The sequence below is a fragment of the Somniosus microcephalus genome, chromosome 6, assembly GCF_052327205.1.
Source record: "Somniosus microcephalus isolate GS21.2 chromosome 6, FLI_Smic_1.0, whole genome shotgun sequence".
Lineage (NCBI taxonomy): Eukaryota > Metazoa > Chordata > Chondrichthyes > Squaliformes > Somniosidae > Somniosus > Somniosus microcephalus.
The window spans coordinates 6,376,771-6,402,813 of NC_140992.1; the positions used below are offsets into that span (position 1 = coordinate 6,376,771).

The window sequence follows — 26,043 nt, forward strand, 5'->3', positions numbered from 1 at the left end:
CAACGTTCCTTCTTCGTCACTGGGTCAAATTCCAGGTACTTCCTCCCAAACAGCACTGTGGGAGCACCTTCACCTCACGGACTGCAGCTGTGTAAGAAGGCAGCGCAGCACCACCTTCTCAAGGGCAACTAGGGATGGAGAATAAATGCTGGCTTTGCCAGCGATGCCCACATCCCATAAACGAAAAAAAATAAACATGGCAGGCCAGCTGAGGGCCGTCTCATGTAAGTGGAATATCAGAACAGTTTGTGTGTCCTACAAAACCACATATGCAGGAATTGCCATCAACAGCTCGAGCTCGAGCTCAGAATTATAGAGCTTGAGGGGCGGCTTGCATCATGACACTGCATATGGGAGGCTGGGAGTTTTGTGTAAAGCTTGTTTCAGGAGGTGGTCACCCCGCAGGTACAGAGAGTTCAGGAGGAGAGGAAGTGAGTGACCACCAGTCAGACTAGGAGGAGCAGGCAGGGAATCCAGGAAACCCCTGGGAGTGAGGCACTCATAAGCCTGCCTTCAGAGTTGAATACCAGTGAGGATAAGGAAACCTTTGGGTAAGTGTAGTCAGAAGTAACTCCAAGCCACCATGAGCAACTTGGCTGCACAGTGGGGACAAGAAGTTGTAGAAATGCAGTTGTTATAAGGGATTCGATAGACAGGGGGTGTATACAGCCCTATCTGCAACCACAGACATGAGTGTGTTCCTTCCCTGGTGCCACTGGTTATCACTGAACATTCTACGAGAGGAAGGGGAACGGCCAGAGGTTGTGGTCCATGTTGCAACCAATTACACAGGCAATCTTCTGCTTCTTCGCCCATCCCCCAGAGTGATTAAGAAGACCAATGGAATGTTGGCTTTTATTGCTAGGGGAATGGAATGTAAAAACAGGGAGGTATTGCTGCAGTTGTACAAGGTATTGGTGAGGCCGCACCTGGAATACTGCATACAGTTTTGGTGTCCATACTTAAGAAAAGACATAATTGCTCTCGAGTCAGTACAAAGAAGGTTCACTCGGTTAATCCCGGGGATGAGGGGGTGGTCATATGAGGAGAGGTTGAGTAGATTGGGACTCTACTCATTGGAGTTCAGAAGAATGAGAGGCGATCTTATTGAATCATATAAGATTGTGAAGGGACTTGATCGGGTGGATGCAGTGAGGATGTTCCCAATGATGGGTGAAACTAGAACTAGGGGGCATAATCTTAAAATAAGGGGCTGCTCATTCAAAACTGAGATGAGGAGAAACTTCTTCACTCAGAGGGTGGTAGGTTTGTGGAATTTGCAGCCCCAGAAAGCTGTGGAAGCTACATCATTAAATAAATTTAAAACAGAAATAGATAGTTTCCTAGAAGTAAAGGGAATTAAGGGTTACGGGGAGCGGGCAGGAAATTGGACATGAGTCTAGGTTCGGAATGGTCATGGCCCTGTGGGTAGTGGAGTGGGCCTAGGGGCCGTGTAGCCTTGTTCTGCTCCTACTGTGTTCTAATTCTGTGTTAGATTTCAGGAGATGGTTTTATTCCTGTTCCTGGCTGGGGTGGAGATCGCCTTTACAGAAGGTAAGTACTGTAGAAAATATAGGGACAGAGTGATCTCCTGGAAGAATTTCGATCGCCTAGATGGGTCGGAGAGGAATTTCCCAGATTTTTTTCTCCCAAATTGGCCATTGGGTCTTTATCTGGTTTTTCGCCTCTCCCGGGAGATCACATGGGTTCGGGTGGATGCAGAGTGATAGAAGATTTGAGGTTAGGATCAGATCAGCCATGATCTTATTGAATGGTGGAGCAGGCTCGAGGGGCCGATTGGCCTACTCCTGCTCCTATTTCTTATGTTCTTATGTTCTTATGACCTGCTTCCACTGCAATATTGTGGGTTCGAAGGTGACTAATGAGAACTATGCGGGATCTACAGACTCTGCCACTGGTGGGGCAGGCAGTGGTTGAAGGGACGAGTGGGTGGAGTGCTTGGTTTGTCATACATTCCATCCATTGTTTGTACTTAGCCTCTGCATGCTCCCAACAAAGAAACTCAAAGTGTTCAGCGCCTACTCAAATGCTTCTTCTCCAATTTGACTGGTCTTGGGCCAGGGATTTCCAAGTGTCGATGATGGTGTTAATTTTTTTAAAGCAGGCTTTGTGGACATCCTTGAAGCGTTTGCTCTGTCCTCCTGGAAATGGTTTGCGTTGACAGAGCTCGAAGTAGAGTGTTTTTTTCGGGAGTCTTGTATCAGGCATGCGGACAATTTGGCCCATCCATCGGAGCTGATTGAGCGTAATCAATGCCTCAATGCTGGGGATGTTGGCCTGAGAGAGATTCTGCGGAGGCTAAGTTCTCCAATGCTTTGAGGTGCCTACTGTACATTGTCAATGTATCTGAAGCATACACGAGGGTGGGTATCACTGCTGCTCTGTAGACCATGAGCTGGGTGCCGGGATTGATATTTCGGTCTTCAAACACTCTTTTCCTCAGGCGACCAAAGGCTGTACTGCCACACTGAAGGCAGTGTTGGATTTCATTATTGATGTCTGCTCTCGCTGACAGAAGGCTCCCAAGGTATGGAAAGAGACCCACACTGTCCAAGGTCTCGTCATGGATTTTGATCTTAGACTGGGTATCATGTAACAAGAAAGGATTAATTAGCAATCTTGTTGTACGAGGCCCCTTGGATCGGAGTGATCATAATATGATAGAATTCTTCATTAAGATGGAGAATGAAGTAGTTGACTCAAAGACTAGGGTTCTCAATTTAGTTAAAGGAAACTACGATGGTCTGAGGCACGACTTGGGTAGGATTGACTGGGGAATGTCACACAAAGGGTTGACGGTGGTTAGGCAATGGCAAACATTCAAAGACCATATGGATGAACTACAGAATTTGTTCATCCCAGTTTGGCATAAAAATAAAACAAAAAAGGTGACTCAACCGTGGCTAACAAGGGAAATTAGGGATAGCATAAGGTCCAAGGAGAGGACATATAAATTGGCCAGAAAAAGCAGCAAACCTCAGGATTGGGAGCAGTTTAGGATTCAACAAAGGAGGACAAATGAATTAATTAAGAAGGGGACAATTGAATATGAGAGTAAGCTTGCAGGGAACAGAAAAAGTGACTGTAAAAGCTTTCATACATATGTGAAGAGAACAAGATTGGTGAAGTCAAGCGTAGGTCCCTTGCAGTCAGCATCAGGAGAATTTATAATGGGGAACAATGAAACGGCTGACCAATTAAATACATATTTTAGTTCTGTCTTCACAAAGGAGGACACAAATAACCTCCCAGAGATGTCGGCGAAAATAGGGTCTGATGAAAGGGGGAACTGAAAGAAATCAGTATTTGTAGTGAAATTGTGTTAGGGAAATTGATGGGATTGAAGGCCAATAAGTCCCCAGGGCCTGATAATCTACTTCCTAGGGTAATTATGGAAGTGGCCCTAGAAATAGTAGATGCATTGCTGATTATCTTCCAGCATTCGATGGAATCTGGAACAGTACCAATGGACTGGAGGGTAGCTAATATTACCCCACTATTCAAAAAAGGTGGTAGAGAGAAAACAGGGGATTACAGACTGGTAAGCCGGACATCGGTAGTGGGGGAAATGCTAGAGTCCATTATAAAAGATGTAATAACAGAGCACTTGGAAAACAGTGACAGGATCGGACAAAGTCAACATGGGTTTACAAAAGGTAAATCGTGCTTGACTAATCTACTCGAATTTTTTGAGGATGTAACTGGTAAAATAGATAAGGGAGAACCAGTGGATGTGGTGTATTTGGACTTTCAGAAGGCATTCGATAAGGTCCCGCATAAGAGATTAGCATGCAATGTTAAGGCTCATGGGATTGGGGGCAAGGTATTGACTTGGATAGAGAACTGGTTGGCAGACAGAAAGAAAAGAGTTGGAATAAATGGGTCTTTTTCCAGTGGCAGGCAGTGACTAGTGGGGTACCGCAGGGATTGGTCCTTGGGCCCCAGCTATTCACAAATTATATTAATGATCTAGACGAACGAACTAGATGTAATATCTCCAAATTTGCAGACGACACAAACCTGAGTGGGCGTGTGTGCTGTGAGGAGGATGCTGAGAAACTCCAGAATGATTTGGACAGGCTGGGTGATTGTGCAGAAGCATGGCAGATGCAATATAACGTGGATAAATGTGAGGTTATCCACTTTGGTGTCAAAAACCGGAAGGCAGATTATTATCTGAGTGGCAATAGATTGGGAGAAGGGGAAGTGCAACGAGACCTGGGTGTCCTTGAGCACCAGTCGCTGAAGGTGCAGCAGGCGGTTAAGAAGGCAAATGGTATGTTGGCCTTCGTAGCGAGAGGGTTTGAGTACAGAAACAAGGATGTCTTGCTGCAGTTGTACAGGGCCTTGGTGAGACCACATCTTGAGCATTTTGTGCAGTTTTGGTCGCCTTATCTGAGGAATGGTGTTCTTGCCATGGAGGGAGTGCAGCGAAAATTCACCAGGCTGATACCTGGGATGGCAGGAATGACGTATGAGGAGAGATTGGGTCGATTGGGCTTGTACTCGCTGGAGTTTAGAAGAATGAGAGGGGATCTCATTGAAACTTATAAAATTCTGACAGGACTGGACAGACTAGATGCTGGAAGGATGTTTCCGACAGTCGGGGAGTCCAGAACCAGGGGTCACAGTCTAAGTATAAGGGGTAGGCCATTAAGGACAGAAATGAGCAGGAATTTCTTCACCCAGAGAGTGGTGAACCTGTGGAATGCTCTACTACTGAAGGCAGTAGAGGCCAATTCATTAAATATAATCAAGAAGGAGTTGGATATATTTCTTAAGGCTAAAGGGATCAAGGGGTATGCGGAGAAGGCAGGGACCGGGTACTGAATTTGGACGATCAACCATGATCGCATTGAATGGTGGAGGAGGCTCGAGGGGCCGAATGGCCTCCTCCTGCTCCTATCTTCTATGTTTCTATGATAGTCTGGGGGGCAGTGTTGTGCGATGGGAGCAGGTTGATAAAGAACCTTTGTCTATCGGATATTTAATGTAAGGCCCATTCCCTTGTATGCTTCAGTAAAGGAGTCAACGATGGCTTGGAGTTCGGCCTCCGAGCGTGCACAAGCACAAGCGTCATCTGCATACTGTAATTCAATAACAGAGGTTGGGACATCCAATTCCAATTTTTTCCAATTCAAATGCTTTATTGGCATGAAAGTTTACAGAGAACCATATTGCCAAAGCTTACATAGCAAAAAGGTACATTTTCAAACATTCTGTAGGTGCCAATCGATTTGACATTTGTTGGGTACATACAATATTACTTTTAAACAATATTAATTTTAAACAGTCTTTGTACTTCATTTGGTACGTTCAATATTAATTTTAAACAGTCTTAATTTTAAACAGTCCTCAGGTTGTGACATGTTGTTACATATTTGGCCCCAAGGTATGGTCTGTCTCCTTCTCCCAGGTTCTGGACAGAAGACGATGGAGATTGACCAATTTTCCATTCGTCCTGTAGATTTGCTCTACATTGGTAGGAAGCTTGTTAGAGTTGTGATGAAATATTGCAGCAAGAAAGTTTGAGAAGAGTGTAGGTGCAATGGCACAGGCTGGCTTGGCCCAGATCTTCACTTGTATTGGGTCTGTGATGGATCCTTAGTGAGGATCACAGCTTGCATGTCATCATGGAGCAGACAGAGGGTGGTAACGATTTTTTGAGATCAGTCGAATTTGCGAAGGACACTTCGTAATTCCTCTCGGTTGACGGAGTCAAAAACCATTGTGAGGTCAAAAAAAGGCCATGTACAGAGGATGATGCTGCTCCATAGATTTTTCTTGGATTTGTCACACACTGAAAATTATGTCCACTGTGCCTCTTAGTGAGCGGAATCTGCATTGTGAATCTGGGAGGAGCACTTCAGCCACTGGGAGGAGACAATTGAGGAGGATTCTTGCAATGACTTGCCCTGTGTCAGACAACAAGGAAACTCCTCTGTAATTACTGCAATCGGACTTGTCTCCTTTCTTGAAGATGGTCACAATTACAGCATCTCTAAAATCCCAGGCATGCTCTCCTCCTTCCAGATAAGGGAGATAAGGTCATGGATTTGCACCAAGAGTGCTTCTCCGCCATGCTTTAGTACTTCGGCAGAGTTTTATCTGCTCCAGAGGCCTTGTTGTTTTTCAGTTGTCAGATGACCTTTTCAACCTCGTGCTGGGCTGGGATTGTGCCGAGATAGTGGCGAATTGTATGCTGTGGGATGGAGTCAAGGACACGTACATCGAAGATGGAGTCTTGACTGTGGAGATCTTTGAAGTGCTCCTTACAGCGGGCACTGACTGCCTCTCTGTCCTTGATGAGCACCTCACCATTCTTAGCTCTCAGCGGGATAGATCCTTGGGTACTTAGGCCATAGATTATCTTCACTGCACTAAAGAATCCACGCACGTCATGGTTGTTGGCTAGTTGCTGGATCTCCTGCACTCTTTCCACCCTCCATCTGTTCTTTAGGTCACGGGTTTTTTGTTGGACCTGGGCCTTCAGTTGTCTGTAAATCTGTATTCTTTCCCTTGAGTTCTGATGATGTTTCCAATTCAAGAACGCCTTATGTTTACGATTTATTAGCTCCTGGATCTCCTGGTCGTTCTCATCAAATCAGTCTTGATCTGTCCTGGTAGAGAAACCAAGAGTCTCTTCGCAGGTGCTAATTATGATGGACTTAAGGGCAGACCAGGCACTATGGACACTCTATGGCTCCCGTTCATTGGAAGCCGTCAGGTTAGCTGTGAAGCGTTGACTGAATAGGGCTTTTTTCGCAGGGTCTTTTAATCCTTCAGCGTTGATTTTTCTGTGGCAGCATTTCTGTCGCCTCTGCCATTTTGAGGCTACGTTGATGGAGATAATGGAATGGATTAAGTGGTGGTCAGTCTATCAGTCATCAGCTCCTGTCTTGGTGCGGGTGATGCAGACATCCTTGCGGTCCCTCGCTCAGATGATGACGTAGTTCAACAGATGTCAATGCCTGGAGCGAGGGTGTCATGATAAGGCCTTGTACTTATCTCTGTGACGAAACAAGGTGTTGGTTATGACAAGACCATGTTCTTAGCATTTCGTTAGGAGAAGGATTCCGTTGGAGTTGATTTTCCCTATTCCTTCCCTGCTAATCACACATCTGCAGAGATTTGTGTCCTTTCCAACTCTGGCATTAAAATTGCCAAGGAGAATCAGCTTGTCTCGCTCAGGGCGGTGATGATGATGTTGAAGTGTCTGAGTTCCCAGGCTATGATAGTGGTGCAACGTTCAGGTCTGTTGCTGTTCAGGTCTGTCACTATGAGGGTCCTGACGTTACAGGTCACAACGTTCATTTTCAAGGGGTGGAGGATGCCTGTGCGTCAATTATTTTAACGTGAGTGGCCGTTGCACAGCAGTTACCACACGAACTTGACAGAGCAAGGCCTTGGTCCAATGGCAAGGAAACCAAAACAATTGCAGACCAGGTTCTGCTGCATGGGCTTATCACAAACACACTCACATACTCCCACTAACCCCTCCCTCGGGTCCGCACACCCTCACACCCCCACCTTCTTGGCTCCCCTCACCCCTTTACATTATTTTGTATTATATTAAAATTATATTAAAATGCAGCTTTTTGCAGAGGTACATACACTAAAGTTATATTAAATGCAGATTTTTAAGAAATGCATGCGCTAAAATTAAATTAAATTAAAATGCGGCCTATCTGCAGAAATGCATACACAGATTATGATAAGTTGCATCTCTTTCTGCTCTCTGAGCGCCGCTGCCTTCATTCCGCCCCTCACTCCCTTCCCCGGGAGCGCAACAGCTTTACAGGTAGTAAAAGATTTGTGGTCCTACAGGCAGAGTTTCAAGAGCTAGGAAAAAAATGATAGAACATTACATCCAAGGTGATAATCTCTAGATTACACCCAAAGCCACGAGCGAAGGGGTACCGAAACAGGAAGATATTGACACCAATATATTTATTACTCATACGTTGAATTTTATTTCCACACTTTAAAGTCGATGTTTCCAGCACAGTAAGGTAGAAAAAAGAACTCCGTTTAAAACATATACTTGAACTTGATGAACAAATTGATTTGTGGGATGTGACATAATTGCTGCACAAAGCCTTCGAAGTACAAATTATGCGCCAGCAAATATTCATACCACCAAGTCTTATCGTTCTTTAAACCTACTTTTCAATCCCTTTACCCATTAGGTACTTCTTTGTATTTTTCTCTGGAGTTATCATGATAATGTAACATTTAGGAGCAAAAATGCAAAGCAGCAATCCGAAGCTGGAGGCCAGAATCGCAAACACTTCCACCGCTACAGTGTATTTCCCAGGAGAACTCACAGAAGCCGGAATAAAAGTTATCCAAACGGCACAAAAGATAAGCCTGCTGAAAGTTATACATTGAGCCTCGTTGAAATTATCCGGCAACTTCCGGGCGAGAAAAGCGAAGACAAAACATACGCAGGATAACAAACCGATATAACCTGATACAGAATAGAAGGCTGCAGAGGAACCCGCATCGCATTCTAAAATAATAATGTCCCTGTAATACTTTGTGTTTTTCATGGGAAATGGCGGCGCAGTGATCAGCCAAAGGGCACATATTAAACCCTGAACGAATGTCAGGAGGAAAACACTTACACGCTGCTGTTTCTGTCCAAACCATTTCATCCTGTTATTGCTGGGATGCGTGGCCTTAAATGCCATCAGCACGAGGATGGTTTTAACCAAAACGCAGGAAATACACAGCACAAATGTAACACCGAACGCTGTGTGTCGTAACATACAAGACCAGTTGGACGGTTCGCCAATGAATGTAACTGAGCACAAAAAACAGCATGTTAGTGCTAAAAGAAGGAGGAAGCTGAGCTCGGAATTGTTAGCTTTAACTAGAGGTGTCTCTCGATATCGATAGAATAGAACACAAATATTTATAGCCATGCACACTCCAATCAATGCAAGAGTCACCAATACAATTCCCAGGATTTCTGTGAAAGCCAGATATTCTATATTCTTTGGTATGCATTGATCTTTCCGCTCATTGGACCAGTAAAGGACAGGACATCTGATGCAGTCTGTGGAGTCTAAGGGAAAAGGAGAACATTATATAGTGAAGAAGTTCAGTTTTAGATATCTCTGATGATACTTGCCGAAACACGTATATTAAAATAAAGTCTGTATTTGACTCACCTGTAGTGTTACTAATCTCCCCATCCGCACAGGGAGAGCAGTCAAAGCAACAGACAGGTTGTCCTTTCCTAGCCGTTTTTCTTGTTCCAGTAGAACAACTTTCAGAGCAAACTGCACGGGGGATCGTAAAGGAATGAAGCGGTAGATTATCTACCTTGTGATGCTGATAGATACACTGCACATGCACTTACTGGTAAATTATCTTTATCTTCATCGGTAAAAATGCATGTTTTCAATTAAGGTTAAAGTTCATATCGTATTCCGAGACGTTCATATGTTTTACTGACTAAAGTCCTGTCATTTATGAAGACCAGGGGAGCTCTCCCTACCCGCTCGCTAACAGTTGTCGCTCAATCAATATCATCATAAACAGATTAAATGGTCATTTAGCTTCGTTATTGTTTGTGGGATGTTGCTGCGCACCAAATATCTACAAAACAACAGGGACTATACTTCAAAAATAAAGTATTGGCTGTGCAGCTGTATGGTATACCATGGGGAGGTGAAAGGTGCTATATTAATTAGGTAAAAAGTAGAAACTGCTGAAAATACTCAGCAGTTCAAGCTGAAAGGTTAACTCTGGTCTTCGACCAAAACGTTAAAACTGCTTCTCTCTCTACAGATGCTGCCTGGCCTGCTGAATATATCCAGCGATTCTGTTATTACTTCAGATTTCCAGCATCAGCCGTATTTTGCTTTTATATTAATGAATTTTTCGTTTTCCTTCTATAGATTGAACTGCATTTGGCACAACTATTCCCTGTCCGTTTACTGCTAGTCTGTGCTTCAGCTAAGTTTCTACCATGTGACCACTTTGTCTTTAATATAATGCATCTGAATATTGCTAAATAGTCTCTTTTGTGGAATTTTATCAAACGATGTTTTGATAGATTACCAGAACCAAATCACTCCCTGCAACCAGAGGCAATTGTAACCTATCCTGCCAGTCGGGGCATTGACGGAAACGGGTGAAATGCTGGTTTTCCACCAAGCCAAATTTGACTCTGCATCGAAGACAAGGGTGAGTAATATTGGTCGGGGAGTAAAACCGGCGATCCACCGGATCCCGTGGGTTCCCAGCCCGGTGACTTGGATACTATTATGCCCTCCGTCCCTTGTCTAAATCTGTCTAATTTCTGGATGAAGTATCGTATTAGTAAAGTCTGATCCGCCCTTTATAAACGGCTGTAGACTGGGCCTAGCTATCGGTTTTCTGGGGCTATTCCTTATTATGCTCTTTAGTAGATTTCTTGCTAAGATTCTATTCCAAATTATAATGATTAGACATTAACAACTATGAAATACAGTAAAATTACAGCCAGTTTCAATTGGAAGCCATACCTCCTGCTCACCACCGCTCCAGACAATGTGCTTCGGATTCAGCGCCAGTTCTTTCCCCGGAGGTGCTGACCCATTATAATATCCAACTATCTTTACTTCAATGCCTCCGTGTTCATTCATTTGCCAGTTTACAAGGTCGTACCCGGCTACTGGATTGCCACTATCATCAAAATACACCTTCTCACCAGTTTTCGTTGTGAAATATACGGACTTCATGTAATGGAGCAACTTTACAAAATAATAGGACAGATTTCTTTAGGGACTTAACATGTAAACAGAGTTTTTTAAACTTTAAGATCATATCGTTCGAGCAATATATTTCACAGACTTTTTTTTACATTTGTCAACTTATTTTGCAGTTGAAATGAATGATATTAAATGGGGTATATTCCTTACCTGCCACGGTTGAAAGTTTGAAACATGAGCACATGTATTGTTTATAAATGGTCCTTTGCCATTTTCACACGAAAACATGTTGTGCAGCGCGTGTACGAAAGTATCGACTGCTTTATATACATTATAGGAATTTCCGTCCATCGTCAGGTCAGTATAGACGTTGTATATTCCATTCAAAGTTTCATTTCCGGTGCATTGAGGGAGCCGAGCAGATGAACCTACTTGGCTTCTGTTGTAATCTAATATTAGAGTGCATCTGAACGTCGTTTCCCAAAACTCCCTCACTAAACTATCCCCGGGAAACATAGAAGGATGGACCCTGAGCAGGAAGTCCCGCAGACCTGGAACTTCTACCACACGCACCGCAGTTCCGATTGCCCCGGTGAGGAGCCTCGATCTTTTATCTGGAGCAATAATATCCGCTGTGATCCAAGCTTCGCTTCCTATCCACTGAATGCCAGTGAGGTTTTGCCATAATATCTCCTCAAACAAAACGCGCATATCTCCTGATGCCGCAAAAGCCACCACAACCTTTGTGGTCGACGCTTTAATCACTTGTACAATTTTCGCAATCTTTTCTGCAGGATCGGTTCTGTAAAACGATTCGGAAAAGGCAATGCAAATACCGAAATTCATTGCAGCTTCTATAAACGCTTTCATTCCCGAGTTGCCATAGTCATTGTTGCTGCTAATCGTTCCAATCCAAGTCCATCCAAACCTCCTAACAAGTTGCACCAAAGCCTTGGATTGATGGTAGTCACTGGGTATTGTTCTATAAAAGGTTGGATATTGGTTCCTATTGCTGAGACATACACACGTGGAAAAGTAACTAACCTGCAATCAATTAAGTAGGGGGAAAAAATCAAACAAACCATGCCGTTGAGATAAACATATTTCGGACGTGCAGATATTCTAGAGTCATTGCAATTATTAATAAATTGTAAATGAATGCTTACTGGGGCACGGTAGCATAGTGGTTATGTTACTGGACTAGTAATGGCCTGGGTTAATAATCCAGAGATGTGAGCTCAAATCCCACCGCAGCAGCTGGGGAATTTAAATTTAATTAATTAAATAAATCTGGAATTAAAAAGCTAGTGTCAGTAATGGTGACCATGAAACTACCGGATTGTCTGAAAAACCCAAATTGTTCATTAATGTCCTTTAGGGAAGGAAATCTGCTGTCCTTACCTGGTCTGGCTTATATGTGGCTCCAGATCCACAGTAATGTGGTTGACTCTTAACTGCCCTCTGAAATGGCCCAGCAGTTGTACCAAACCACTGCAACAAAGTCAACACTTTGGGAGTACCTTCATCTCACAGACCGCAGTGGTTTTAGGGATGGGCTAAAATGCCGGCCTTGCCAGCAACGCCCACATCCCGTGAACGAATAAAAAAAAATTGCGAAGACGTGTCCATGCTATATAATTAATGCAATAATGAATGGCCAGTGACCAGCCCTGACCCTAGTAGTACAGTTAGCGAGAAAACCGAAACACGCTTTCACTTTGATAAATTCAAGAAGTAACATAATGAAATAGGAAAGAAGGAACTTGCATTTATATAGGGGCTTTCACGATTTAAGGACATCCCAACACGCTTTACGCCAAAGAAGCTCTTTTGTAATGTAGACACTCTTGTAATATTGGAAAGCCAACAGCCAGTTTGTGCAGAGCAATGGCTCACAGACAGTGAATTGATATGACCAAGTAATATATTCTAATGTTGTTAGTTGAAGGCAAAATAGTGACCAGGACAACGGGGAGAGGTCCCCGCTATTCTTTAATTCGTGTCATAGAACCTTTTACGTGGACCTCAGAAGGCAGATATCGGATTAACAGCTCGTCGGATAGACGGCACTTCCGATAGTGCAGCACTCCCTCAGTACTGAACTGGAAGTGTCTGCCTAGATATTGTGCTCAAGTCTCATGGAATGGGACTTGAACCCACAACCTTCTAAGTCAGAGGTGAGGGTGCTACCCACTGAGCCACAGTTGACACTTAAGTATACATCTAGATATATATCTAGCAATTAACTATTTATATGATAGTAATCGGCGTAATTTAACGGAATCTCACCATTGGCATTTTAAAAGGACCGATTGTTCTTGCCACTGCAATAGACTCTGAGGATCCATCGCCACCAACAATACCAGCGACATTGAGAGTCCTGTTACAGACACGAGCCTCATATGTATCTTCCTGCCCATTAACCTGAGCCAGAGCGACTTTTGTTGCAATCTTGGGAGACGCGCAGTCGTCGTGAATCCTGTAGCCCAGTGTAATGTTCGGGAGAAGAGTCTCGTCATTGTTTATTTCCTCTATTGCAAAAATCATGGACTGCACATAGCGAAACGCCCTTAATTCAAAACTGAGGAACAAGCACAGTTGATGTTTAGAGAAGTTAGTTCAGATTTCCTGTGCACGTCCTAACACATTGGAATATTCGCAACGTAAATAACCCTAAAGCACGCAATGTTCATTTAAAGCTACGTAGTTGGTATGGGTCGTGCAAATAGGAACCATTACGTTCCTCATACTATTCTAGAAAAATCTATCGTATAATTTACTTTCCTTTACTAACAAAGTAAAACAATGTTGGCAAAGTATTTACTGTTTGGTTCAGGTAGTTCTGCAGTTACTTTGAAAATTTTTGAAACTAACAGCATCATATCATCGGCCAACGATAACATCACATTTATATACAGGTTATTAGCAATTAAATCACATATCCGCTGCTGCAGTTTCAATTTTACATTATTAATGCAAAAACTGTTTGGCCGATGTTGATATTTACAAATAATCATATGAAGCTTAATGAACAAATCTCATGTAGAACCCTGATTAAATGTATCGTAGCTCAAAATTTAAAAAAAACCAAATGTACAATTAATGGATGATATGTGCAGAAGGCATCTGATAAATGGACTGTTCTTTCTCGCTGGTGTTTGAAACGAGCAACGAATGTCAGAAGTAGTTTTGTGCTGCTGCTTTTGGTTGTTAATATAGTCCCACAAAAAACAAGTATTGCGGGAAATATGTTCGCAGTCCGTCTGTAGATTATCGCGGCGGTTCTCCTACCCGTCCACCTTAACTACGGCGTAAGAGCAGCGAAACCCCCGGGAAAACAGAAGGGACGGCTATGCCGAAGTTACGGCGGATGATTGACAGGATCCCCGCCGAAATTCACCTCCATATTTCAGGTCAGAATACTAAATCTGCTGCAAATTCCTCACCCCAATATAGCACATGTTATGAATTAAGTCTAGTATCAGTAAACGATTACATGACGATTACGACGATGACGATGGTGATGATGATAATTATTGTTATGGGTAAATGCAAAATATAACTTGGTTATTCACTGACATAAACGATCTGCCGGGCATTTCAACAAAACCGAGTCAAATAAAGCTTTTCTATTGCATTTACTTCAAGACTATACACGTAATGTTAGTTATCCGATTGGCGGAAGTGTCGAGAACCAGAGGACACAGATTAAAGGTTATTGGCAGAAGATCCAAAGGCGGCATGAGGAAAAACTTTTTTACGCTACGGGTGGTTAGGATCTAGAGTGCACTGCCTGAAAGGGTGATGGAGGCAGATTCAATCGTGGCTTTCAAAAGGGAATTGGATCAGTACCTGAAGGAAAAATAATTGCAGGGCTGCAGAGAAAAGGCGGTAGAGTGGGTCTAGCTTTGCAGAAAGCCGGCATGGGTTCGACGGGCCCAATGGCCTACCTTTGTGTTGTTACCATTCTATGATTCCACTGTTATGTATTATTTCAATTGGTCCTGGTTGTCATCATTGTAACCATAATAATGTGTAGCTGGGAGAAGATTACATAGAACTACATAGAATGCACAACGCAGAAACAGACCATTCGGCCCAGCTGGAGCTTGCCGGTGTTTATGCTCCACACGAACCTGCTCACATCCCTCTTCATCCAGTTCTATCAGCATAATCTTCTCTTCGTTTCTCCTGAATTCCCTATTGGCTTTATTAGTGACTATTTTATATTAGTGGCTCCAAGATTTGGTCTGTCCCACATATATGGGCAATACAAACTGCTTAGTAGAGACTAAAGTATAGGATCATATTAAGTGTTTAATAATTTAGCAATTTACAGTAGTATTACAAAATACTACAAAGTATTTACAGCACAGAAACAGACCAGTCGGCCGAACAGATCCATGCCAGTGTTCACGCGTCACACGAGCCTCCTCACAATCTTCTTCATTTAACAACATCAACATAACTTTCTATTCCTTTCTCCCTCACGTGTTTATCTAGATTCCCCTTAAATACATCTGTGCTATTCGCCTTAACCACTCGCCGTGACAGCGAGTTCCACATTCCAACCACTCTCCGGGGAAAGGAGATTCCCTGACTTCCCCATATGATTTATTAGTGGCTATCTTATACTTATGGCACCGAGTTTTGGTCTCGCCCGTAGTGGAAACATCTTCGCTATGTCAAATCCTTTCATAATCATAAAGAGCTCTATCAGGCCACCCCTGAGTCTTCACATTTCTGGAGAAAAGAGCCCCAACATGTACAAACTTTCCTGATAGCTAATTGCAAACGATTAGCCAGAATACAATAAAAAAACAAATGTGTTGAGCAACTTAGCGTAGTTCCAAACTGGCACCCTAAATAGAACATAAATAGGAAAGTATTTAACAAAATATCACTCCTAATGGAATACATATATGACCATATACTCGAGCAGGGCTATTAGTTAATACTTGAGCGCAACTACGAAAGGTCACACCAGAACTGAACTAACCTTCCACATCTGGTTTCTTCGGGTGGCTTTGTAAATAAATTGATCTGCTCAAACCTGTTCGAGTGCACGTTAAACAACCCTCCTAGCACGATGTCCCCATCCTTAGATATATTGGGTAAATAGAATCTTTCCCGAAGTGTGCAGGTTCGCTCATCTGATCTCCAAGCAAAAAACACCGTCAGAAGCATCCGCGACATAAACTGAAACATCGCAGAATTGAAGACAACTGTTACGGATTATTTTGCAACACGGTAAGAATTCTGTTTATGCTCTTTATATACTGTCTCTGAACATGAATTGATGGGGCACTGCATTTCAAATGCTGAGAGAGATAACCTCAATAGGAAAATGTTTTTTCCATTAGTTATTGTGTCTGCCTCCGGGAAATTAGTCAATATCCTGAGCGAATACAAATGCCTTTGTGACTACGGAATGCTCCACCATATCCCATGTGTCAGTTTGTAAGTGATCGGTGAATGGTTCATTTTTCAATTAAGCCGAAAGCCAATAAAATAATAAGAAACAAGAACAAGAATTAATGAAGAAATTATGCGGGAGATGCAGGACGAGTCCATGAGTTCAGCAAGGCCAATGCAAATCAAAATGCTGCCAAATGAATTGACAAGAAAATTAAAATATTCGGAAGGAAAGTATTTACAAAGCTCATAGGGTGAAAATGGGTTTGAACATTTAACGTGTACATGACATTGGTCTGAAAATATTTTGCGTGTGCCAAAGAGGCAAGGGAAAGGATTACAGCACAAAATGCAAAACTTAACTCCAAAATATTCTTCCATTACTATAAAAGCAAAAGACTGGTCATTGATTAAGTTAATGCCTAAGGGCACCCTGTCCATTTGAACATGCGGGTGAACAGAAGCTAGTTAGATACTAAATGCGTGCCTCTTGAATTCTGGCAATGTGCCATCCAACATCAGGTGCACCTTGTTCATTTCCAAGACTCTGACTTTAGTAAAACGTTAAATTGGATGGGCTGAAAGTTAAAAACCAATAGATTTGATGGGTGATTAATTAGGGAGAAAACAAGGGCCATTTGCGATGCGCTAAAGGCCATTTTAAGGGAATAGGTGCATACTAGTAAGATTTGAAAAAAGGCAAATGTAATTTTCCGATTGGAGAATTAGCCAGGCATCTCAATAATCCAAATAGAATCAGCCTAAAAATGACAGCCAAATGCCCATTTAGTTGAAATTCTACCACCCTGGTAGATGCATGATACAATGATAATGGAGTTGTTGAATTTTTTGTATTCGTTCATGGGATGTGGGCGTCGCTGGCAAGGCGAGCATTTATTGCCCATCCTTAATTGCCCTTATGAAGGTGGTGCTGAGCTGTCTTCTTCAACTGCTGCAGTCCTTGTGGTGAAGGTACTCCCACAGTGCTGTTCGGGAGGGAGTCACTGGTATTGGACCCAGTGACAATGACGGAACACAGGATGGTGTGTAACTTGGAGAGGAATTTGCAGGTGATGGCATTCCCATGTGCCTGTTGCCCTTATTCTTCTAGGTGGTAGAAGTCGCGGGTTTGGGAGGTGCTGCCGAAGAAGCCTTAGCGAGTTGCTGCACTGCATCTTGTAGATGGTACACACTGCAGCCACGGTGCGCTGGTGGTAGAGGGAGCGCATGTTGAAGGTGGTGGATGGGGTGCCAGTCAAGCGGGCTGCTTTGTCTTGGATGGTGTCAAGGTTCTTGACTGTTGGTGGAGCTGCAGTCATCCAGGCAAGTGGAGAGCATTCCATCACACTCCTGACTTGTGCCTTGTAGATGGTGGAAAGGCTTTGGGGAGTCAGGAGGTGAATACCCAGCCTCTGACCTTCTCCTGTTGCCACAGTATTTGCTAAGTCTAGCTAAGGTTCTGGTAAATGGTAATGCCCACGATATTGATGCACGGGGATTCGGCGATGTTAATGCCATTCAATTTCAAGGGACGTGGTCACTTTCTGGTAATTTATGGGATGTTAACAATATAAAGAGAGTGTTTGTGACTCAAAATAATTTGATACCCACGGGAACCAGGGGAAAAGGACAACGGGTCCGGGTTTTGAAGGACAAACTTACGATCCAATTCAGCAAATATTACTTTACATAGATGCTGCTGAGCATGAAGTCTTGATCGAATGAAAGCTTCGAGCATTTTGCGTTTTATTTTACATTTTCAGCGTTTGCAATATTTTGATATTTCTTTTAGAATCACAGAATCAAAGACTGATACAGCAGAAAAGGAGGCCATTCGCCCCATCGTGCCTGTGCCAGCTCTTTCAAAGAGCTACCGAAATCCTTTTTAAAATTCGTTCATGGGATCTGGCATCGCTGACAACGCCAGCATTTATTGCCCATCCCTAATTGCCCTTGAAAAGTTCGGGTGCTGAACGTACTCCAGCAGTGCTGTTAGGGAGGGAGTTCCAAGATTTTGACCCAGCGACGATGAAGGAACATAGAAACATAGAAAAATAGGTTCAGCAGTCGGCCATTCGGCCCTTCGAGCCTGCTCCGCCATTCAATATGATCATGGCTGATCCTCTATCTCAATACCATATTCCCGCTCACTCCCCATACCCCTTAATGTATTTTGTGCCTAGACATCTATCTGTCTCCTTCTTAAATTTATTCAGTGACTTGGCCTCCACAGCCTTCTGTGGTAACGAATTCCATAGGTTCACCACCCTCTGAGTGAAGAAATTTCTCCTTAACTCGGTTCTAAATGTCCTACGCCATATCCTGGGACTGTGACCCCTCGATCTAGACGCCCCCCACCCCCCCCCCCACCCCCACTCCCCCAGCCAGGGGAAACATTCTTCCTGCATCCAGTCTGTCTAGCCCTGTTAGAATTTTATACGTTTCAATTAGTTCCCCTCTCATTCTTCTAAACTCTCGTGAATACAGGCCTAATCGACCCAATCTCTCCTCATACGAAAGTCCTGCCATCCCAGGAATCAGTCTGGTGAACCTTCGCTGCACACCCTCTATGGCAAGTATATCCTTTCTTAGGTAAGGAGACCAAAACTGCACACAAACTACTCCAGGTGTAGTCTCACCAAGGCCCTGTATAACTGTAGTGAGACATCCTTGCTCCTGTACTCAAATCCTCTTGCAACGAAGGCCAACATACCATTTGCCTTCCTAACTGCTTGCTGCACCTACATGTTTGCTTTCAGTGACCGATGAACAAGGACACCCAGGTCCCTTTGTACATCAACATTTCCCAATCTATCACCATTTAATAATATGCCTTTCTGCTTTTCCTGCCGAAGTAGATAACTTCACATTTATCCACGTTATACTGCATCTGCCATGTATTTGCCCACTGACTCAACTTGTCAAAATCGCCTTGTAGCCTCTTTGCATTCTCCTCGCAACTCACAATCCCACCTACTTTCGTGTCATCAGCAAACTTGTTAATATTACATTCGGTTCGCTCATCAAAATCATTGATATAAACTGTGAGTAGCTGGGGCCCAAGCACTGATCCCTGCGGTACCCCACTAGTCACAGCCTGCCACCCCGAAAAAGACCCATTTATTCCGACTCTCTGTTTCCTGTCTGTTAACCAATTTTCAATCCATGCCAGCATATTACCCCCAATCCCATGTGCTTTCATTTTGCACACTAACCTCTATTGTGGGACTTCCTCAAAAGCCTTCTGAAAATCCAAATACACCACATCCACTGGTTCTCCCTTATCTGTTCTACCAGTTACATCCTCAAAAAACTCCAGTAGGTTTGTCAAACACGATTTCCTTTTCATAAATCCATGTTGACTTTGTCTAATCCCATTGATATTTTCTATGTGTCCTGTTATCACATCCTTTAGAATGGACTCTAGCATTTTCCCTACTACCGATGTTAGACTAACTGGCCTGTAGTTACCTGTTTTCCCTCTCCCTCCTTTTTTAAATAGTGGGGTTATATTTGGCACCCTCCAATCTTCAGGAACTGTTCCATAATCTATAGAATTTTGGAAGATGACAACCAATGCATCCATTATTTCCATGGCTACCTCTATTAGTACTCTGGGATGCAGATTATTGGGGATTACCTGGGGATTCATCGACTTACACTCCCATTAATTTCTCAAGCACTATTTTTGTACTAATGCTAATTTCCTTTAATTCCTCCTTCTCACTAGACCCTTGTTTCCCTAGCATTTCTGGGAAGTTATTTGTGTCCTCTTCTGTGAAGACAGGACCAAAGTACTTGTTTAATGGCGATATACTTCCAAGCCAGTATGGTGTGTGACTTAGAGGGGAACTTGGAGGTGGTGGTGTTCCCATGCGCCTGCTGCCCTTTTCCTTCTAGATGGTACAGGTCGCGGGTTTGGAAGGTGTTGTCGAAGAAGCCTTGGCAAGTTGCTGCAGTGCATCTTGTAGATGGTACACACTGCAGCCATCGTACGCCCGTGCTGCAGGGAGATAGGGCTAGATTTTCAGTAGCTTGCGCCAGCAGTTAGCGCCTTAAGAGAAGTGATTTCCGGGCGCTATGCGTGTAGCGCCCGGGCGCAGCGCAGTTTGCGCCCCGCCCCAAATTAAGTTGCCCGTTAGCGCCGGCGCAAAGTTTAGCGCCCGCCCGGATGCGCGCGCAGAAAATGACGTCACATCCTCGTGCAACGCCCTTTGGCCACCCCGATTGCAAACTTCAGTCGGACCGCCCCATTGTGCGGCAGGCGGCCGGTGCGTTTGGAAAAAGGAACGCAACACAACCAGCGCGGGCCCCGGGGGGCGCTAATTAAAGGGAACGTCCTCTCCAGTATAAAGGCCATCCTTTTTTCAGAAAACAGTCTTGTGCAACGCATTTCTGGAGACACAACAAGGAGGATAGCTAACTGGTTTCAAGCAGCAAGAGGCAGGTATTTTTGGACTCAGGCAATAGCGCTGCAAGTGGCCATTTGGAAATTAGACTGTTTGCCAGGATTTGATGGGGGCTGCATGGGGTGCCAACGCGCAGCTGCAGCGCCACATCCGTAGGGCTCGCAGACGCATTGTGAGAGGGGCAGCCCTGGCTAGAGGCAGAGGGGGCTACAGGCATCGGCCACGTAGGCCTTACCCAGTCAGGCTATACTGCCAGCAGCGCTCCTACCTAAACATGAGTGCCGCGCGATGTGTTAGAAGGCTCCGATTCCGAAAGGAGGTGATTGCAGAGATCTGCCACCTGCTTCGCCGAGATCTGCGGCCAAAGCTCAGGTGCAGGACGTCTCTGTCGGTGGAAGTGAAGGTGACGGTGGCATTGAACTTCTATGCCACCGGCTCCTTCCAATACGCTGCTGGGGACATAGCAAACATCTCCCAGTATGGCGCGCATCGCTGCATCCGCCACGTGACTGAAGCACTGTTCAGAAGGAGAAGCCAATTCATCTCCTTCCCCATGGCCCTCGAGAGCCAGCATCAGCGCGCATTGGGATTTGCCAGACTCGGGGAATTCCCCTTGGTGCAGGGCGCCATTGACTGTACGCATGTGGCTTTGCGGGCCCCTCTGGAGCATGGCGAGCAGTATCGCAACAGGAAGGGCTACCATTCTCTGAATGTGCAGCTGGTCTGTGACCACAAGCAGCGCATCATGGCAGTCAATGCCAGCTTCCCAGGCAGCAGCCTGCGGCAGAGTACTGTGCATGACATGTTCCAGGCACAGCCTTCCCCAAGAGGATGGCTCATCGGGGACAAAGGCTATCCTTTGTGCACCTGGCTCATGACCCCGCTCCGCGTGCCCAGGACCGCTGCTGAAGAGGCCTACAATGAGAGCCATCAAACCACCCGCAACATCATCGAGCTAACTATTGGGGTCCTCAAGCAGCGGTTCTGCTGCCTTGATCGCTCCGGAGGAGCTCTCCAGTATTCGCCGGACCGGGTCTCCCAATTTGTGGTGGTTTGCTGCATGCTACACAACCCGGCTATCCACAGGACTCAGGCACTGCCACCTGACGTTGGACCAGCACCTCAGGAGGAGGAGCAGGAGGAGCATGAGGAGGAGGAGGAGGAGCAGGAGTACGTTCCCAGGAGGGAGCGACCAGGGCCAAGGGCCGCACGACGCCACCTTATTACACGGTACTTCTAAGCCCCCTGTCAGGGAATGGCCAGGGGCCATGAGGGAAGATGAATGCAGCCGCTCCGCAAGCCCTCAGCCGGCGAAGCCAACAAACACTAAGAAGAACAACCATGGAGACTGCATGAATAAAGATAATTTTTTATTGCACAAAAATGAAAAGCCCTTCCCACATGAATCCCCAAAAACAATAAACGGGCCCCACAAAAAGCCCAACAAACGACTCACTCGCACAAACTGGGGAGGAGCCACTCCACCTTTATTGAAACCGGGCCTCAACGTCGGCCTAACGCAAAAAATAAGCCCTCCAAAAGCACAACCATGGGCAAAATAAAGATGGCCACCGCCATATTAAAGGAAAGCTGCCCACACCCTCTACTGAGTGGCCCGCGAGGGCGAGACCTTGGCCAGCATTTTGACTCCCCTGCCCTGCCTGCTGCTCCTTCGCAAGCTCTGCCCAGTGGCTGCTGCGAGGCTGGGGGAAGGCGCCTGAGGCTCAGATGCCCTTCCGCCAGATGCCGCTGGGGGGCGGCCTACACGGCGTTTGGGCCTCGAGGGGCCGTCTGCTGAGTGGCGCACCTGAGCCTGGCCACCATCAGCTGCAGCCGCTTGCCGTTGACGCCCCAGAGGGGGAATGGCGGCGACGGATGGCGCAATGTGAGCCAGCTGGCGTCTGGGATGCGCTGGCTGGTGCTGTGGCACGGTGGCACTCGGCCGGGCCCGCACTGCAGGATCCGCAGCAATCAGCCGACGGGCGGCTTGCTGGGATGGTCCAGCGCGGCACCTGCCCTGGCGATGCCTGCCTGAGACAGCGCGTGTGGCAGCAGTGAGTGGCCCTGTGGTCCTGGTGTGCGTGCGCATCACATCCGCCAGGGTCTTGACGGCATCAGTCAGCATGCGGCCAGTCGCGGCAGTTGCTGCCCCGAACTCGCGCACACTGGTCGCCAGCGACTCGATGGCCTCAGGCATGCGCCCCACCACGCTCATGAGCTCCGTGTGGCGCCGGTCCGAGTCGTCGGCCATCTTATCCAGCTTCCGCACCTCCTCCGAAGTGAAGGTGTCCGGACTGGAGTCGCGACTCTCCCGCTGGGGAGGAGGGGGCCGAACTAGGGGACCCTTGCCGCGTTGGTGACGGCGAGTGTGCCGAGCAGCAGCACTCCCCTCTGATCCTTCCCCCCTTTGGGGGGAAGGCCGCGGGCCACGCGCACAGCTGCTGGGTGGCTGGACGCCACTGGTCCCAGAAGCTGCATTGCCCTGCGACAGTTCCTCCAGGCACTCGTCCAGTGAGGAGGTGTCAAGCATTTCCTCCTCTCCTGCGGGACGTGACTGTTCCCCCGAAGGTCCGGCTTGCTCCTCCTCCTCCTCCTGGTCGGAGGTGCTGTCACTGGCAGCTTCAGGGTCCTGGTCGTCACCAGCTGAAAGCAGGAATGCACAAGAGTAGCTTCAGAGTGAGGAGACGGCATCAGCGAGGGAGTTAGGACTGGTGGGATTCAGCGCATTGGTGGGACAGTGGCAAAGGAGGTAGCTCGGATGGGCCAGTGCGACGCGAGAGGGCCAAAAGGCGAGGTCCTTACCATTGCCGGGCAGTGGAGGGTCGGATACACCGCACGCTGTGGGGACAATCACACGGGCTCCCATGAGCACACACACGCGCTCCTCCAGCCGAGTGAGCTTCTGCAGCTTGGCGCGGCCACCCCTGGCACGGGCCTGGTGATTAAACGCTACTTTAGCCTGCAAGAGAAAGGACGGGCTGTAAGTGCGCAGTGAAGCCCTGATGTAGTGTGCACTGCCTCCCATGGTGGAATAGCTTGGACAGAGTGAAGCCCTGATGTAGTGTGCACTGCCTCCCATGGTGGAATAGCTTGGACAGAGTGAAGCCCTGATGTAGTGTGCACTGCCTCCCATGGTGGAATAGCTTGGCCAAAGTGTAGAGTGCCGAATGGCCATTTGATGCTCATGACTGTCCCAATGCTGCTGGCTGAGGGCTGGCCAATAGGACTTTCAGGTCCCTTTGCCCATCATGTCAGGTGTACATGCAAGAATGAGGAGGAGACTGGAAAGGCTACTCACCTTCACAATCCTGGTCAGATCATTGTATTTCTTACGGCATTGTTTGTGGGTCCTGGGGGCCTCGCCGGTGAACGTCACCCTCTGGGCGATCTGCTTCCAGGCTTTGGTGTAGTCATGGTGGGTTGGATTCCTCCCACTCTCTGGAAACAAGATCTTGCGCCTCACCTCCAGAGCTGTGACCATTATGTCCAGATCACCCTCTGAGAAGCGCAGGGCACGCTGACGGGCCTTCTCTGGCGTTGCCATGACTCCCTGGGGCTGAGCAGCAGTGTTGAGGCCTCTTTGCAAGGCTGCAGTGTGCAGGGCGTGGCAGCAGACCAATTCGTCCCTTCCCCCTTTAAGAGCTGGTCGGCACCACGGGGTCTGCTGTCAGTGCAAAAATGACCGCACCCGTGCTGCGCCCCGCCTGGGCGCTATCCCTCTGGACCGCCGGCTTAGCGCCTAAAAGTAGGAGTGCAACGCCTCTTTTAGCGCTCCACCACTCTCTTAGGGCGAAGCCACTGAATTTCCGGCAACGGGGCGCTACTTTGGGGCGGGCGCTAACTTCGGGCGGGCGCTAAGGTTAGCGCCCCAAAACTGTCTATACTGAAAATCTAGCCCTTAATGTTTAATGTGATGGATGGATGCCAATCAAGCGGGCTGCGTTGTCCTGGATGGTGTCAAGCTTCTTGCGTGTTGTTGGAATTCCACTCATCCAGGCAAGTGGAGAGTCACACTCCTGACTTGTGCCTTGTAGATGGTGAAAAGGCTTTGGGGAGTCAGGAGGTGAGACACTCGCCGCAGAAAATCTAGCCTCTGGCCTGCTCTTGTTGCCACAGTATTTATGTGGCTGGCTGGTTAATTTTCTGGTCAATGGTGACGCCCAGGATATTGATGGACGGGGATTCGGCGATGTTAATGCCATTCAATTTCAAGGGATGTGGTTAGACTCTCGCTTGCTGGAGATAGTCATTGCCTGGCACTTGTGTGGCGCAAATGTTACCTGCCACTTATCAGCCCAATTAATCCCACTCACCCGCACTTTCCCCATGGCCCTGTATTTTTCCCATTCAATTATTTATCCATTTCCCTTTTGAAAATTACTATTGAATCTGCTTCCACTACACTTTCAGGCAGTGTATTCCAGATCATGACAATTCGCTGCCTCAAAATTGTTTCCTTCATGTCGCCTCTGATTCTTTTACCAATTACCATAAATCTGTGCCCTCTGGTTAGCGACCCTTCTGCCACTGGAAACAATTTCTCTCAATTTACTCTCACAAATACCTGTCATGATTTTGAACACCTCTATCAAATCTCCCGTTAACCATCACTGCCCTAAGGAGAACAATCCCAGCTTTTCTAGTCACTCCACATAACTGAAGTCCCGCATTTCTGGTACCATTCTAGTAAATCTCCTCTGCACCCTCTCTAAGGCATTGACATCCTACCTAAAGTGTAGTGCTAGAATTGGCCACAATACTCCAGCTGTGGCCTAACCACTTTTTAACAAAGGTTTAGAATACCTTCCTAGCATTTCCACTCTATGCCTCTATTTATAAAGCCAAGGATCCCTTATCCCTTGTTAACAGTTTTCTCAACTGTCAAAAAGATCAGTGGTCCTAATAACTTCAGTTAATTAAATAAATCTGGACTAAAAAGCTAGTGTCAGTAATGACCATGAAACTATTGGATTATCGTAAAAACCCATCTGTTCTTTAGGGAAGGGAAATCTGCTGTCCTTGCATGGTCTGAGCTATATGTGACTCCAGATCCAGAGCAGTGTTGGTTGCCTCTAAATGGTCCTAGCAAGTAAGAATAAAACCAAACAGATCGACCTTGGCACTGGCTATGGTCATAACAACTGTACACACAGCCCAGACTCGACCTTGCAAAATCTGAGGATGCATGCCAAAATTAGAAGAGCTGTCCCACAGATTCGTCAAACAACAGCCTGACATAGTCATCCTCAAAGAATAATGGGCTAGAAATACAGTAGGCTTTGCGCCCAGTTTTCGGCCAAAGAGGGCTTTTGCGCCACTTGCTGAGATTGCGCCGATATTCAGCGCTGCGGTAATGGCGGCGTTAGCCAGTAGCGCTGCACCACCACCGATGATGTCATCGGTGTGCACAGTGCCCCGCTACCGGCCCGACTGCCATATTTAGTTGCGGCCGCCTCTTCCGCAGCGGCCGCAAACAGCGATCTGAAAACGGGGCC

At 46.2% G+C, this 26,043-nt stretch overlaps 1 protein-coding gene across 1 annotated transcript; it reads right to left on the reverse strand.

Annotated features, from left to right (window-relative positions):
- Window positions 1-8,183: 8,183 nt before the first annotated feature.
- Window positions 8,184-15,932, reverse strand: LOC147115404 (extracellular calcium-sensing receptor-like). The gene is made up of 6 exons (XM_085989408.1): window positions 15,724-15,932; window positions 13,014-13,305; window positions 10,935-11,768; window positions 10,544-10,766; window positions 9,198-9,326; window positions 8,184-9,091 (listed from the first exon to the last, which is right to left on the reverse strand). The coding sequence occupies exons 1-6, from the start codon at window positions 15,930-15,932 to the stop codon at window positions 8,184-8,186; spliced, it is 2,595 nt and encodes an 864-aa protein (XP_085845534.1).
- Window positions 15,933-26,043: the final 10,111 nt, after the last annotated feature.